We start from the raw sequence: 17,042 nt of genomic DNA, 5'->3' as shown, positions 1-17,042 counted from the left end.
TGGTAGACTGGAAAATATATGCTCAGTCCCCAAATACCTTCCTTGCTAATTGCTGTAGCAGATGCTCTAATGATAATATAAGAAAACATTTTGTGGCGGTATTAATTTTACAGTTCTAAACTTACAATTCTAAAATGATTCCCTCTTAACTAGTTTGGTTTTCCCCAGTATGATGCATAATGTGATCTATTCCCCTAGCACAAAAAATATTTTAATGTGCTGAGGCAAAGTTTGAAAGTGTTCTTTGAAAACTTGGCAGGAAAAAGTAATCAAAATATTTATCAAAATATATTCCAAATACCTTTTTTATATACATGTGTATACATATATGTGTATAGACAATACATATACGGTATATTAGAATATGTTTATGAATGCATATATGTGTACCTGTATCTGTAAACAGATATCTTTGAAATATAAATATATATGAACAAAAATCCCATCCCTGGTAACATGATGCCACCACCTGCAGCTAAGTTGCTAAAAGTCCTTTGACTCCTGGGTAATTTATGAACTCCAATAGCCGAAGAATGTACAGGCTCACACACCCCATGTGTCTTTTTTTGTCTTAGTCTTTCTTGTCCAGGTTTCTCTCAGTGTGGTGCACTGTAATTGGCTCCCACAGAGATGAAAACTATGTGAATCCAAGGAGGGTTTGTGGTTTTTTTTTTTCATTCCTTCAAAAATTTAACTGGAGCTAAAGCAAGCAAAGTGTTTTAACTACTCACTAACTAGTATCTGTATTTTTTCTTTTTTTTTAGGGAATTCAAGCCAAAGTGTAACAAGATCATCATCGACTTTGATTCAATTAACAGCAGACCAAGTCAAAAGCTTCTGTGAATTAAGTCTCATTAAGTGCCTAGAAGACTGTGATTATCCTTTTCTAAAAAGCTGCTAATGCCTTTCATCTTGAAGTTACTTGCAACTTTTTAATGGCTTCTGTAGCCAAAGTAGACTTCTAAGTAATCCAAGGCATAAAATGTCCTCCTCACTTCGTATTGTCATGTGAAATTTAAATCTACTGCCAGTTTTTTAATGGCTTTATCAAAACCACTTAAAAAGTCTAGAGACATGTAGGTGAGACAATAGAATGTATGTAGAGAAAACTGGTCTGAATCTTGCTGTATTCATCATCACATGCTCCGATAGGCTGTCAGCATTAATTTAGACTCAGTTTAACAGTAGTACTGATTGTAACCAGAACTACGGTGGAATATGCTAATATATATTGATCTCTCTATTGGATATGTGGATCTAAATAGTTGATCCTAATAAAGGACAAAAAAATGTTATCCATGCAAATACTAATCTTCTAGCTAGCTTAACACTAATATTTTAAAAGGTTATACAGCTTAAAGAATGTGTGATATTCTGCATGTGTTATCCAACAAATGAAATACCAATTTTTAATGGTGTGGTTTTTTTTTTCTATCTAACACCGTCATATGTGGGGAGGAGTGTGAGAGGAAGTTATTTTGAGAATGGTCCATACCAGACTGAGCTGTACAGGTGCTTTCAAGTCCTTGTTTTCCCCAAGACTCCAGAATGAGAGGGGTTGAAAGAGTAAATAATTTGGCTCTTTACCTTTGGGACTCTTACTTGGAGTTGGTTTTCACGTGTAGAAGGAAATTATTTTATTGATCCAAGCTGTTTCTAGACAATCTAACATAGTTCAGTCTTAAAATCAACCTGTAAAGTAACTGAATCATTTTTTTTGTCCTCTGAGAGAAATTGGAGATAGTCAACCCATATCCATATGTGTGCCAAAAGAGGTAATTATGGTGTTCGCTTGTTTCCCAGAGCCGGCGTAGTACCTTCATTTTCATAAATGTTGCCTAAAATAATATCCTTTTTAATTTTATCTTGAGATCTGGGAATAGATTTGAGTTCCTTTTCTCTAATTTGATTTTTTTAAATTAAATATGCCTAATGGCTTTCTTTAGATAACATTGGTCGTTGGTTTTTTTTGTTGTTTTTAAATGTGGTTATACTTCAATGAGCTTTTATTTTCTCTATAAAAGCTTTGTTTCATATTTTGGGACATTATGTAATTTGGCTTCATACCAGTAGTATTAAAGTCTTATTAAAATCCACTACACTGAAGTAGACTCATTATTATAATATTAAACTGTGTGCTTGGCTCCAGAGTGCTGCTGTTTTTGCAATCATATGCAAAGCATATTTTGTGCATTTGTGATATTACATAAAGTGTAATGTTCATGAATCACTTGGCTACTAAAGGGAGCTTCGTAATGTATTATGTGTCCATTTATAAAGTAATTTCTGACTTTCTCTTTTTTTCCTATGACTGTTTTCCACCTCAAAACTGGTGTGTGGCTTACTGCCAGAAGACAACATTTGCACATACATGAAGGGCGAGGGGGAAACCTGAAAAATTACTTTAATAAAATGTCACTAAAACAGCGTATTCACATCTTTGTTCTAAAATAATAAATAGAAGTATTTTGAGTTATACTGGTCTGACAATGGGACAGAAGAGAGAGAAGCAGCAAAGTTTTTTATTTTGGCAGCAAAGTTGCTGTTTTCTTCAGTGATAATTGCTGATCTAAGTTCAGACTTAAAACGTAGGCATTGTGATTCTGGTTACTTTAAGTATTTTTATGTCAGGTCTTGGAAAATGGGAATGTATAATGTGCATAATAACTCAGGAGTTTTTTGAACCAATGTCCAGGTGTTTTTAGGAATGAACTGGGTTTTTTTATAGTGACTTTTTTTCCCCCCATGACTTCCCTGTTTGTGTAACAGAAGAGCAGTACTGGAGAATATGCTAGGATTTTAGATTTCTTCTGATCAGTTTTTGATCCTGTAGAGCCTCATATACAGCCTTTCAGAGTAATTGTCAGTTGTCTCAGGTTAAGTAAGTAGGCTCTCTGATTTCCAAGGCAACTTTATGGAGAGGGAAAAAAGCACATGCATACTCTCGAGACAGCACATCCTAGTTTGAGGTGAATGGTTTAGAGCAAAGCCTAAAGAAGGTTTGACTCTTTTTGTGTGCATGCCTAGAAATCTCTATGCTTCTGGATTGTTTTGTTTTAATAGTTCAGGAGATAGTGCTTTGACTTCCAAATAAAGAATAATTACTAGAGGAAACAATGAAAATGGGAAGATGGGTAAATATAACAAACTGGCGTTTCTGCTCCTGAAGCTCAAGTTCAAGAGGAATAGAAGCAGTTGGGTTGGAAGGACCTCTGGTGGGCACTTGATCTTACCCCTTGCTGAAAGCACAGTTGACTTACAAGTTAGATCCAGTTGCTCAGGCCTTGTCCACAGAATCAAAGAATGGTCGGGGTTGGAAGGGACCTCTGGAGATCATCTAGTCCAACCCACCTGCTAAAGCAGGTTCACCTAGAGCAGATCGCCCAGGAAGGTGTCCAGGCGGGTTTTGAAGGTCTCCAGAGAAGGAGACTCCACAACCTCCCTGGGCAGCCTGTTCCAGTGTTCTGTCACCCTCAAAGTAAAGTAGTTTCTCCTATTCAGGTGGAACCTCCTATGTTTCCCATGTCTGGGGGAGTATCTCCAAGAACAGAGATTCTGCAGCCTTTCTGGTCATGCGTTCCAATACCTGAACCACTCTCCCTGCATCCTTTTCCTTTTTCTTCAGTCAGAATTTCCATTGCTACAGTTTGTCTGTTGCCTCTCATCCTTTTGTTGTACATCTCTGAAAAGAGTCTGTCTGTCTTCTCTGTAACCACCCATTAGGTAGCAGAGGTCAGTTTTGACGTTCCGCACACCTTTAACCTTCTCCAGGCTAAACAAATGCTGGGCTCTCATCCTTTCTTATGCATCATGTGCCCTATCCTCTCACCATCTTACTGTACCTTTGCTGACTTTCTCATATGGGGAGCCCAAAGATTTCACTGCTCCAGATGTGGTCTTATGTAAACTGAATAGAGGAGCATGAATAATCACTTCTGTTGACCTGATGGCTACATACATTTCTAGTAGAGCCTGGTATGTGCATAGCCTTCTCTGTTGCAAGGGCATTTCATCCTCTTGTCCGCCTGGATTCCTGGGCCCCTTTCTTCCATCCAGTGGGCACCAAGCCAGCATGGATTTGTTCTGTTTCTGCTGCAGGACTTCATTGTATTTCCATCAACCCATTCCTCCAGCTGTCAGTAATCGGTTGTTGGTACAGCTGGACTTAGAACCACTGACCATGACTCTGAGCCTGATGGCTGGCCAATGTGAAACTTTACAGGTCCCACCGTGGCCACCAGCACCATTCTCATGGTAAACCAGCCTGCCAGGGGAAGGGGACGTGACTGCAGGCTGAGGCTTCGTTAGGTATTGCTTGAAAAACCCAGTACAGGAAGCTGAGACTCTGGGGAGCACTTTGGTAGTTATTTGAGCAGCATTAATTGGAGGAAGAAATCACATGCAAACAAAATGCTGAGACCCTATCTAAGTCAATATAACTCTATCTTAAAGGCTAAATCCTGCCATTATCTACATTTTGCTTCTAAATATTCCATTCCCCTGTCTGAGAATCCAAGGAACTGGCAGTGCTATTTACATAAATTTAATTTGAGAAGGCGTGGTTTCACAGACCAACGTACTGAATGAGAGCATAATCTCCATATTTGAAGCTTTGGTCACTGACCGAGCGCTTTATTGCTTTGTATATTAGCAATATTTTCACCAAGATAACAAAAAGTATGCTATGACCAGTACAATTGCTCTGATTTCCAAAATAGCCTATGATAACGCTGGCAATAAAGCTCTTCCAGTGCCTCACTCAGACTGAGGGCTCCACATATATAACTGCAGAAGCTGCAGTAGTTCATCAGCTACCAAAATGAATCTTACAGGGATTTTAAGGTGTTGCAAATGAGCGAACAAAAATTCTGACTTGCCGCCCTGGACTTTTCTTTCTGAAGCTAGGTGATGTGAGTCTTTACGCAAGTGAGGGGAGACGAAGCTCAGAGGCCTCACCTGATCACCCTTAAGCAGCAATTACTCCAGGCTGGGTCTCGCCTGGAGGTGTGGGAGAAGTTGACAAGGTGGGGTTGTGGGGAGCCTGGAAGTTGCTGTGGAGCAGAGGGACACCTGCGAAGGAGCAGCCAGCAGCACCCTGTAGTAATCCAGCAGGGCTGGCTTGGGTTTCTCCTGTGCTGGGAGCACTTAAGGATGAAGTATGGAAGTGACCACAGCTGAAAGGCCATTTATTTGCAGCTGTTTTTCTCAGCTGTAGGTAAGAAAAGGATTTATACATATCAGGGCTGAAAGTAGAAGGTACCAACTCTTTCTCTCTTTAGTGGTGATGGCTCAAAGAGTTTGCTCCACTAAAGCCTATTTTAGCAGCTTTCTCTCTCCCTTCCCTTTAAAATCTAGGTTTATCTAATGAAAAACTCTCTCTGATTTGAGAACAGAGGGGTAAAACTTGTTTCAAGTGTGTAGTCTGCATCTGCTCCATGTTCTCAGCCTTGGCACACAGTGGAAAATCATTAAACAGAGTTGAAGCCTTACATGAAACCTTCAAATCCATGTTCCCTTGCTTTTACACTTAAGCCACCTGTTTGCTTTCTCTGGCTTGAAGGAAATGAGGGGGAAAAAGGAGAAAAAAAAAGATTGGTAAACTATCTCTGCCTCATTCAAAAAAACAATCTTCCCAGCATCTACAGTTCAGTTAAACAGCAGCAAAAGCTTTAATGAAGTGTGTGGTTAATCAAGCTACAGGAGAGTGCAGCGTTTGATTTTATTTTGCTGGGGTGGGAGCTGAATTGCAGCAGTTTGCTTCCTAACACTGCTCATCTTCAGGAGCAGCAGATTTATGGCATCAGAACGCTTCAGATGCACCGATGGGTCTGGGCTTTGAACCCCTTCCCTGCTGAGGAGGTGGCCGGGAGGAGGGTGACAAAACGTGACTTTGGGCAGCTGGGTGCCTGTGAGGCACCACCAGATAATTGTGGCGGGAAGGCTGCTGCCTGTCGCTCCGAATAACAAACATGAAGGGCACCATCCTTCTGTGAACTGTGCAGCAGAAGGGCAGCGCTTAAAACGGAGATATATGTGACAGGGTACATGAATTACAGTGATTTGTTTTGTGTCTCTGCCTGATTTTTTTTTTTTTTTATGAGGAATTAAGGAGCAGGGGAATAGGAAATGGCTGCTTCTCTCTTATAGGCTTTAGGGTTTGTGCTGGAAAACTTGGCCTCTGTCAGGGCACTTCTCTCTCACCCGAATATGAGGGGAAAAAAACCCCCACAAGCTCAATGTGCTGGATTTTTAGTTGTTATTATTTATTGTGCTCTTAACAAACGGTGCCCTAAGGAGAATGAGAATAATGTGCTCTAGCAGCAAAATATGCATAATAAAGAAGCAATTGCCTATGGTTTCCTGGGATTTCTCACTCTGTGCTCTCTACCTCCCTATTCCTTCATTGTTTCAAGCTAATGTGTATTTCAGTTCTGCCATGCAAATATTCAGAAGGGCTCCCTGCACCAAAAGAGAGGAAACAAAATATATTCAAATCACCACTTCAGTGGCATAAGTTGTGTCTTGTTTTGCCGGAGACTTGGGTACATTCTTTGGTTGGCTGTATAACTCTGCTGTTGCTGCTTGTTGACTTGTGCTGAAGTCTTTTATGTGGCTTATGGAAGAATCATCTTGTGGGCGGGGGTTTTTTTTCTCCACTGTTCAATCAACTCTGACTGCTAATCAGAATGTTGCTGGGTAAACAGGACTGATTAAAATTAAAATTTTAATTTAGTGTTGTAAACAATATGGTACTTTAATATTTGTACTGTTATTAAAGATACTAATAATAATGCATCTAGTGCTTCATGGTGTGGTTTTCTTATTTATTTCTTGAAGCGCTGAGAAGTTCTGCTAGAGAGCTTCACATCCAGATGCCAGGATTTTGTATTCCACGTATTTCCTTTTTCAAGGGTGTCTGTACTTAATTATATTGGCTATTGGTATCCTATTTATTCTTTCTGGTTTTAAATCTCATGGGGAAGAAATGTTTCTGTGACAAACGGGGGGCATTACACGATAAGAAACAGCCATATACATTAATGCCTTAGTCTATATGAATCTACCCACCTACTAAAAACGTCTAGGCCAATGGACCACCAAGGTCATGCACACACCCCTTTGGTTGACAGACAGGGCCCTTAACCAATGAAACACCTCGGTTGTGAGGAAGTTTCTAGACCACTACCAAAAATGACCTCAGCTCAGATTCAATTGGGGTATAAATGGAGACACCTGTGGAAACAATCGCTTTTGGAACAGTATGTCTGCAGTCACAGGCCTTCCTCATTAGGCCGGGATGCTACCTAAGGGAAGTTCCTTGAGGACTGAGACACCGTGCCTTACTGGTAAGTGATCTTCTGGATACCCTTGAGAGTCCCTACTTTTGATGAGTGGGCAGATGTGGATTTTTGAATCATCATTCTAGAGTTTTGGGATCCCTTAAGTCTGAGTTGGCTGTGTAGTAATTGAACTTCTAACTGGTATCTGAATCTGTGGCTTATAATGTTGTCAGAGTGCTGAAAAAATTTCTAGTTGGTTTTCCACTAAACAGTTCTGATTAGAATAAAGTCTGTTTGGAGCATTTTGCGTGACTAAATTGACTTTTGCGGCGCCTCTGTGACGGGGGTCTTGCAGCACTATAACTGCCTCCCCAGGGTCATATTGTGTGGAGCGGAGTGGGACCCATGGTGAGCATCTCTCACGTGTCCTCTCGTGGGGTGACACCGTGGCTTGATTCAGGCAGATGGCTCTGGAAAGAGGACGTCCCTGCTGCTCTCCTCGTTGCCTAAGTGCTGGCTCATCTCCCTGGCTGGAAATGCTGCGGCTGAGCACAGGTGAGCCAGGGCAGTGCCCCAGGTGCGTGTCCCTGGGGTTGGGCTTTGGGGTCCGAGACCCCCTAGGACTGACCTAAGCCTGCAGAAGGGTCACTGATGTCTGAAATGGTTCTTGCTGTGAGGCATACTAAAATGGTACCTTCATGCATTTGGTTTGAATAAAAACCTTAAATAGACTGATCCCAATTTTCACTTCTGGACAGTTGCTTTTCTGTTGATCAGAGTGTGGAGTGCAGGAAAAGCCGTAGCCAACCTTTGCAGCAAGCTGGTAAGCCTGCGTAAGTAAGTGCGTGTATTCCCCTTGCAGCTAAGGTGACTACGGTACTATATATTTCCCGTTCATGACAGAATGTAAAATATGTGCTTAACTACCCTTTAAGTCAGTGGGGCTAAAGCTGACGATGTGCTCACATCCGTTCTGACCTGATGTCTGTGAAGAGAGGGAGACTGACGTCCCTATTGGCATTCAAATAACGCCTTCCTGACAAAATCTGTGAAAACACAGCTTTACAGCTCAGTAATAAATATTCTGATTTGAGATCCTGCCCTCAAGTGGGGCTATGCATTACCTGGATTGATTTTAAATGCACTTTTAGCTCAGACTGATGTAACTAAGGCGTTCTTTTACATTTCCCATGGTGGGGGAGGTAGGAATGGACTGGGGGAGAGCAAAGGAGAACTGTTTCAGGTCACAGTCTTCTCTAATGAGTAACTCCCTATAAAAGTCAAAATAGCTGTGTGGTACTGGAGCTTCACCATATTTGTTTTATTTTGTAAGGCTAAGGCATAACTACCATCATCAGGCACGCAGAACTGACTTGGTTCACCTCAGGCAGAGAAGGACTATCTAGTAAGATGAATGATGTTTCTGAGAATCTGGCATTCAAGAGAGAGCAGGTCATGTGCTCACACCCCCACGTGTTTTCTTTCTAAGGAAAAATCTCCAAAAGAGAGGGCAGATTCTAACGTCTGGGAGATTTTTTGCCTTTTCTTGGTTTCCTTTTATTTTTTGTCCCATATTAGTATTCTGGTCTCGGTGCTTAAAACTATCTGGCAGTAATGTTCATGAGTTTCCTCACCCATGTCATTTTTACTGACTACAGAAAAGGAGTCCTTTCCAAGATGCATGCCTATACACATGTCGCAGACACCTCTCATCCCTGCTCCTCCGCCGTGCTGCCCTGGAACGCGGGCAGATTGGTTAGCAACATTCAGATGTGAGCAGCAAGCACTGCAAAAAGCATGTCAGCCTATATGGGTTGTCTGTTCTGATTTGAAAAACTCTGTTGAAGGATGCAGCAGGGGAGACAGGCTGTGGAGAGGAGCTTAGGAGACCAACATCTAAAAATGGAAGTCTCTCGGAAGAGCCAGGAGTTGTGTTTTAAGGAAGGCACATTGATCTCCTTGATGTCAGGCAATGAGACTTGACAGATGAGCAAAGTTTAAAAAAAAAAAAAAAGTAAGTTTATATCTACCCCAGAGATAATGTTAAGGCTGCTGAGAAGTTGAGAACGAACAGAAAATACGTACTGGAGCCTTGCCCCTGTGTGTTGCAAGGTATGCATACCTTGGCTTTCAGTTTCTGGGAGGAGATTGCAAAATTGCAGGACACTCTGCCCACCCTGGGGGCTGAGCAGCAGCTGGCGTGTATCATCCCAGTCTGGTATTTGCATTGAACCTTCTGCACCAGAAAGGAGGATGTGAAAACTTTAAAGCTCTCCTTGTGGCTGTGCTGAGGGTTAACATCCAGTTCTTGTTAGTGAATGGGCTCGCTAGGCGGGAGCCTGGGAGCGACAGGCTTTCTGTGGTAGCCCCTTAGTGTGCTGCCTGAGCCTGGGCTAAGTAAAAGCAAAAGTAGTGGGGACTCCAAGGGGCTCAGTGACTTTTAGCTGCTGGCAGAGAAGTTGGATTTTGCTTGTGAAGTGTTAACTAAGGAGTGACTGGAGAGATGCTGGGGGAGATGCTCTTGGGCTTGCAGAAACACAGTGAGATGTCCCCGGTGCTCCTGGCTGCAATGCTCTGACCATCCTGGGACCACCCTGTTTCTTCATGGAATGTGTGTATTTCCTTCCCTGTGAAATACCTCCTCGTCTTTGAGATACTGGAAAGAGGGATCATACATAATGGTGAGGGCTTTATAGTTACGATTGTCTTCCTGCATCTCTGTAGGTCACGCATGTTACCATTACATCAAAATATTGCAAGGACTTGACTGCAAGTCACGCCTAGGTTCCCTGGGTGAATGGAAGCTCCAGTTCTCTTTGCCTACTCTGCTGTTTGCTTCTGGACATTTCTCTTTTGAGCTAAATTGAAATCCCTGGGTCATAGTCTGATCAAGCTTATCTGAAAAATATTTTCTGTATAGTTATAAAATGAGAAAACTTGTTCATGCAAAACCTTTTATTAGAAATGCCTTTAAATCAAAGATAAGATATTCTTGAAATGATTTTTAACAAGAAACAGGTATCAAAATCCACATCACACTGTGAGGTGACTCATTGTGTAGTTGTGCAGGCACATTGCATTAAATTGCTGTACCTACTCATGAACCACACATTTTGAAACTTGGTGTTTTCTTTGTTATTTCTTCCCTTCTTGCTAGCAGACTTTTATTATAATTCTTTGATGCTAGTCATTTACTGAAAGTAACACCTTACCAAGATTTTTTTAAATGGAGAAATCTACCACTTAAATTTCTGAATTAGCAAATTTTAAAGTTTAGCTTAAATAATTGCAAATTAAAATGGCTTCTTTATCATTTTCTAAAGTCCTGAGTCTTGTTCTCATTGAGTAGCAGATGATACTTGAAAGTCTGAACACATTTAAATAAGTGGGGACATTTTTTGCCAAGAGGGCTTAGAAGGGAGAGTGACTGAGTGGGTTATTTGTGTGGGTGATGAACTGATTAGATAAAGCTTTAGGTTTTGTTTATGGAGTTACCCAAAAGCATAGCCAAAGAACAAAGCAGTTGATTTCTCTCTTCCTTATTCCTTATCCTTTAGTCATATGCTTGCAACATCACATACAATTGGTATCCATGGAAATTATTTCATAGCAGGAGCAGCTGATGAACTCTTGGGAAATAAAGATCCCATTTTGATGCAAATATTCTAAATAGCAAAGAGGTGAGGAAGAAAAATGATTGATAAATAGGATTATTTCAGTCTTAGAATATATTTCAGTATTTTCCTTGAGGCAGCAGTAGCTTTTTGAAATTGTGTTCTTACTGAACACAAACTTTCTTAGATCAGTGTATGTGTATGCAAGTTATGAGGAAGAAAGCAAAATTTAAAATAACACATTGATTTTTTTGTGATGAAATATTTTAGATGCTCCTTGCGTAATTTAACTTTATTGCCAGAATTGAATCCAATAACTTCAGAAAGAGCAGGCACCTTTCATTTAAATGCTAGATTGAAAGAGAGATGAATTACTTGCTAGGGGCTGGACATTGGTGATTAGTGCAGTCTTCCATGTTGCATGAAAGCTGTCTCCCTGTGCCCCCTCAATAAGGCACTAAAATCCTGTCTTTCGGCTCTTAAGTGAGCACAGTATGTTATTCAGAAGACTGCTCTTTCTGTAGTATTTTTATTCCAAATTCTAGAATTCACCTGCACTGACAGGAACGATTGCTTTCTGTCCTGCTGCCGGCACATTTTAATGCAAGCTCCTCAAGTGGGATGGTGCTCCAGTCTGTGTTTCTGCGTAGGCAAAGGTGTAGATTAATTTCCTAAAGTGGGCTTCCTGACTCCTCTTTCTGTTGAAAACTACGAATGGAAGCTTCAGCAAATAGAGGTTATTATCACACCTCAGTTAGCAATAGTGGGAAACTTTCCATAAAGAAATACAGTTTCTTGACAAAGAATCCTTCTGATACTCTTTTGCATACACACAGAGTGCCCTTCTCCTTTTTTGGTTTTGGTAATCAAGATCCTCAAATCCCTTCCTGTGCTACTTTCGAAGAATGCTTATAGACAGAAAAACATGCACAAGTTGCATGAGCTGGTTCTCCTCTTAGGTTTCTTAAGCAAAACCTTAATAAAAGTGTTGTGATAGTTACATACATTAACCATCTCTTAATCTAAAAAAAAAAAAAATTGTTGCCTTGTATATAAATCTGTAATTACCTCTGTACTGTGGTCAGCAGATCCCCAGTTACTAATACAGGAAGCCCCAGGACTGTTGCTGAAAACAAAGGTATTGCATGAACACGGAGGGATTGATGCCAGTCATTAGAGCTGATGGGGTTTCGATGCATTTGGTAGGCAAGACCTTAATTAGGGGAGTTGTCTGGAATGTTGAAACTGTCTACAATCTAATGAAATACACATATGGTCCATTTAGCTGGATACTCTAAAAGGGATCAGCATTTTATTCTTCAAATTGGTGCTAAAGAAACCCTGATTTGATGAACAACTATATAACAGCATATTATGAGTATTGCCGTCCTGTAAACTCAGGCAGCTACAGTTTGGTTTATATCCTGCATCACAGTTGCTATCTCTAGATTCCCGCTTGGTGTGGTCTATTTAGAATGTACCTTGGTCACCCAAGGGTAAATACCAGGGCAAAGATATTCACAGCTGATCCTTCGTAGCAAAAGGAGACAGGGCAGGAAAGAGGGTTGTTAGGTCTCATTGAATTTTTTCCTTTGCGTCTTAGATTGTGGGCGAATCAAGGCCAGACATTTACTACCCATGGTGGTACATGGAACTGGTGTGGCTGAACTGTGATAGTTTCTGTGATCAGTTGTGGCTGGGGAAGGTAACACATTCAACTGTGTTAGACTTCCCAGCATGAGTGAGGCAGTAGCTGGGCTGATTGGGTCTTGCTCCAGGCTCACACAGGTAATTGCTCTCAAGGCTGGGTCCCTTGCAAGACTCCTTAACCACTCTTCTGCCATTCTCCACCTGGATACAGGAGAAAAAATTACTGCATCTGTGGAAAAAATAATCTGAAACACAGAAAGTCCCTGAAAGAGAGAAATTTTGGAAAAAATTACTAAGTAGTGTTAGAGTTAGTAATATGCAAGAGATGAGTTTGCAATAGGATGCAGTAGCTCAAAAACCAAGCATGATGTTTGGACTGTCTGTCATGGAGAAGAGAGACTGTTCTGCTAGGTGTTCTGCACACTGTTAGGTTTTTTCTCCCTCTTTCTTTTTTCCTTTTTCTGCTACTGTTCAGTGGAGTGATGTACATACCTATACACTAGTATATATCAGGCGTAGGCTGAAATAATGGAAAATGTTGGCGTATTTACTTAGGAGGGATTTTGTTTCACACCGTATTGACTTGTCCCGGCTACAGTGAACATGTTACCAGCGTTTCCTCTGCAATTCACATCCTCAAGAGTCTGTAATTTGTTGCAATAAAAACTTCCAGTCTGACATTTCCCTCCTGTCGTGTGAGCCCAGCACAGAGCAGTTGTACGTTTAAAATACTTATTTAAAATGCTTTCTAAACTAGACTACCAGGACAACTGCTGATGTTTGCACCTGCAAGTATTTTTCCTGGAGAAGAGTTTGACAGTGTGGTGCTTGTAACTCATGGTGGGAAGAGGCAGCATCATGGCACAGGGATGCCAAATGTCACCTGTGCGATACAGGTCAGAACTATTGAGTATTTATTAAAACAGCTAAATTGCCCCAATTGCTTGGATAATAAAGTGGCTGCTGAGCCTGCCAAGTAAATAATTAATTTCCGGTACATATTTGGCTTTTCTGGCTGGCAGCCACCTTTGTTTCATGGACCATAACTGGTTGGCACTATTAGACTAGGGCAGAAGGCTTTAAATAGAGATTAACAGGCACATTAACTTTTAGCATGTAAATAATCTGTATTCTTTAAAAGGTTCTGTGTGTATTTACAGAACAAAATGCTGTAGTATGCCCTTCTAGCCCGGTCTCGCTAGTCTTTTGTGTACCGAGACCACCAAGACGTCTCTGCAACTGGTGTTTGTAGTTGTGGCAAATCTCCACATCACTTTTAAGAGCTGGTATGATGGCTTCTATTGTTTCCAGAGAAAACGCACTCAGTCGTTGGGCAATACTAAGTGCATCCCAACAGGGAGACTTTTTTCCTCTTAAAGAAGAGAGATAGGAGTGAAAGGTATTGAGGTTCTTTGGGGATGCCTCCTCTATGGCTTCACCTGTGAAGAGAGAAGGGCCAGCACAGCCGACGTAGGCAAGGAAGGAAATGTCTGCATGTGCTGTGTTTGGGTTGTAGTCCCTTACCTGTAAATTGAAATAGTACCAGTTCTACTCACTTGTGTAAAGAGAGATTTTTGTCACTCCTACCCTCCTGTGAATTTCCCAGCTCTTACAAACAGGCATTAATGTGTCTGAGGTCCCTGCCACGATCAGCAAATATGGCCCTGATTAAAAAAAACAAGGAGGGGCGGGGGAACTGCCTCTGCTTCCAAAACTCTGGGACCTGATGCTCTGTCTTTTCTTTACTGTACCCCTCATGTGTCTGCAGATTCACAGTGCAAAATCAAAGGGGAAGAAACAAAATGCTACCAAGGATTCAATAATTTCTACCTTGCCTTTGACTCTCTTCACGCTCTGTCACAACCCTAATGTAATTTAAGACACCTAAGAGATATTCATGGATATGCTGGCTGGTGCTCAGAATCTTAGGGAGCCTTTTAAAAAATGTATGAATTTGCAATATAAACCAGGTAGTTGTGTGAGCCAGCTAAAGCAATGCTTACTTTATAAGGAAGAAGTGGCAGTGAATGCAGTATAGCTTGCAATATCCAAGAGGGATGTACTCACCTGTGATTAACCTTCCTTGGCCATTAAATGTCACAGTTGGTGCGTACACATGGAGCAGAAAGAATATATATTTGTCAGTAAAAAGGTGACTCAATGAAAGAAGTCATGAAATGACATTTTTCAGTAGGTTTGTCATAGCTGGAGCGTGGAGGAAAATTGCTTTCTGTAAATCTTGGCCCAACAGAACAAAACACACATTTCTTTCCAGTTGGGAAGCCATACTCATGGACATAATGAAAGCATTGTACGCTGTGACTTTTGCAAACTCTGATAGAAACCAATCTGCAATCTTGACAGATAGGATCTTTTGCAGGATGCACTGTTCATTTACAGCAGCTAGAGACCTCAATTAATTTATGAATGAGGACAGCAGGCTGTGAACTCCCCAGCTCAGCCTAGGTGGAGATGGCCCTGTCTGAATTTATGTTCTGATAATTTAAAAAGATTTATACAAAGCTTTTCTTTCATTCCGAGAGTAGATTAAAATTCTAATGGAAACCATTTGTGTGCATTTGTTGAATTGAATAATATTTATTGCTGTATGAAAAGGGGAGAGAATAAAAATAAAGAAATGCTGAAAAACTTGGCCAGCAATAAAGTTAGTGAGGCAGGAATAAATAGGTGCAGAGGCAGAAAGAGCCCAAACCAGAAAGTAATACTTAGTAGAGCCTGTAGAAAACCCACTGTTTTATAAAAGCATAATGAAAGCAATTTACACCTGTTTCTGAACAAATAGAAAATAGGCTGCTACCTGCTGTGCATGATCTCTCAGTTCTCTAATTCATCTGGTGAGATACTACTTAATGCTTGAAAAAAACAGCTTCATTGTAGACATCATGTTTACAGCTCGGAACATGCACTTTGACTCTGGTAGGGCTGTGATTTTTTGGAGGGAGTGTGATGGTCAGACAGCCCATTCATTTCCTCCTGGAATAAATAGTTTGAAAGCTTGTAGATGATTTCAGAGCAGAAATCCCATTGAAGGGGAAGACATTATTAGGACATGCTTCTGGACCTAATTAACTCATAACCTTTGTTCCAATATGACTGTTTTGTTTGGGGTCAAGCTTTTGGATTTTCTTTTGATGTTATAGTTTACAAGCACCACACATCACATAGGGGCATGTGCCAATACAACATGACTGTATACAGGAGGAGGAAAAAACTAGAAAAATACCTATCTAAGAATTACTATAATTTTACTTGGCGGTTGTCTTGTCTGAGCTGTGATCAGTAGAGTCAACCTGTGAGAGTATTGCATGAAAAGGAGTATGTAAATATTTGAGGTGCTCCTGAAAAGACTCCTTGGTGAGAGAAATCTGCTTTTATTAGCTGACTTGATAAAGAGAATGCATTTACTCCTAAAGCTATTGACAGTGCACAAAAAATGCAAAAGTATTCTCCCTGAAAGTCTCAGAGCTGGGATCCTGTTTCCACATCTGAATGTAGAAGTCCAGACAAACTGTTGCCATCACACAGATACAACAGTGCAGATAAGGTAAATGTTGGTAAGGACTGCAACAGGTTCAGCTCACAGGCTGTACAGCCATGTGCACCAGAATAAAGAGGTGTCAGAAGGGAAGATAACCCTGTGGAAAGGAGCAGCTCTCAGTGGGATGGGCTGTGGTGGGCAGGAACACACTGATACAAACTAGTAAGATTTGAAAACATTTAATCTGTGTGTTCTTAGGTTAGTCTTCATGATGCATATCCTCCTGAAATGGTCAAACGTATCTGGGGAAACCAATATCAGCTGCTGAACTCTTGTGTTTCTTTGGGCACTCCTGATGCCAAATCTGTGAATTTAATTCCATCAGTCTCAAGATAAGATGACCCTTGATGATAAACATCTGGAATATAAATGAAAAACTAATGCAGGGTATAGACATCCTAAAATCACCAGAGTTAGTTGTGACAATACTAATGTGTTCTAAAGGCTGGCCAAATTAAACTTACACCAAATTTCTGATATTTTTATTCACATTAAATAGTATCTTGTGTTACCCTTAGTTCCACTGATGATCTGTTAATTTCTAGTAGGAATTTCATCCATGAAAAACAGAGGTCACAGAGCATAAAAGAATAGGAATCTCATTAAAATCAATAATATTTTCATTAATTTCTAAAAGACATCAGCCAAAAAGATGAAGCACTGTCCTTTAAAGTGTATACATATTTCGATAAACTTTAAAAAAGGTAAAAACTGGGCTCATTTTTGCAGGTAGTTGAGCATCTAGGCCAGGTTTTTCAGAGAAGCGAGGTGGCTCAGGCGCAGACTCAGTTTTATTCTTGTTCCCTAATTCAGTACATGTTAATGGCATTACTTGAGCAGCTGCTAATTCTGAACAGGATAGTAGAATTGGGTCCTTGATAAATTATCAGCCAGCCAAGCTATCTAAAAGCATTTCTTTTCTGGGTTGTCCTGTGGCAA

At 40.7% G+C, this 17,042-nt stretch overlaps 1 protein-coding gene across 3 annotated transcripts in view; it reads left to right on the top strand.

Annotated features, from left to right (window-relative positions):
* DCTD (dCMP deaminase) overlaps positions 1-1,981 on the top strand; it is a 59,221-nt gene extending 57,240 nt beyond the window's left edge. For all 3 annotated transcript variants that reach the window (XM_065633334.1, XM_065633335.1, XM_065633333.1), the window contains one exon: positions 765-1,981. In XM_065633334.1, the coding sequence (XP_065489406.1) occupies positions 765-843 (79 nt within the window). In that variant the 3' untranslated portion in view covers positions 844-1,981. The remainder of the gene's footprint in view (positions 1-764) is intronic.
* Positions 1,982-17,042: the final 15,061 nt, after the last annotated feature.

This window comes from Caloenas nicobarica, chromosome 4 (assembly GCF_036013445.1).
Source record: "Caloenas nicobarica isolate bCalNic1 chromosome 4, bCalNic1.hap1, whole genome shotgun sequence".
Taxonomy (NCBI): domain Eukaryota; kingdom Metazoa; phylum Chordata; class Aves; order Columbiformes; family Columbidae; genus Caloenas; species Caloenas nicobarica.
The sequence above is the reverse complement of the archived record's forward strand: the minus strand, read 5'-3'. Positions and strand labels throughout refer to the sequence as shown.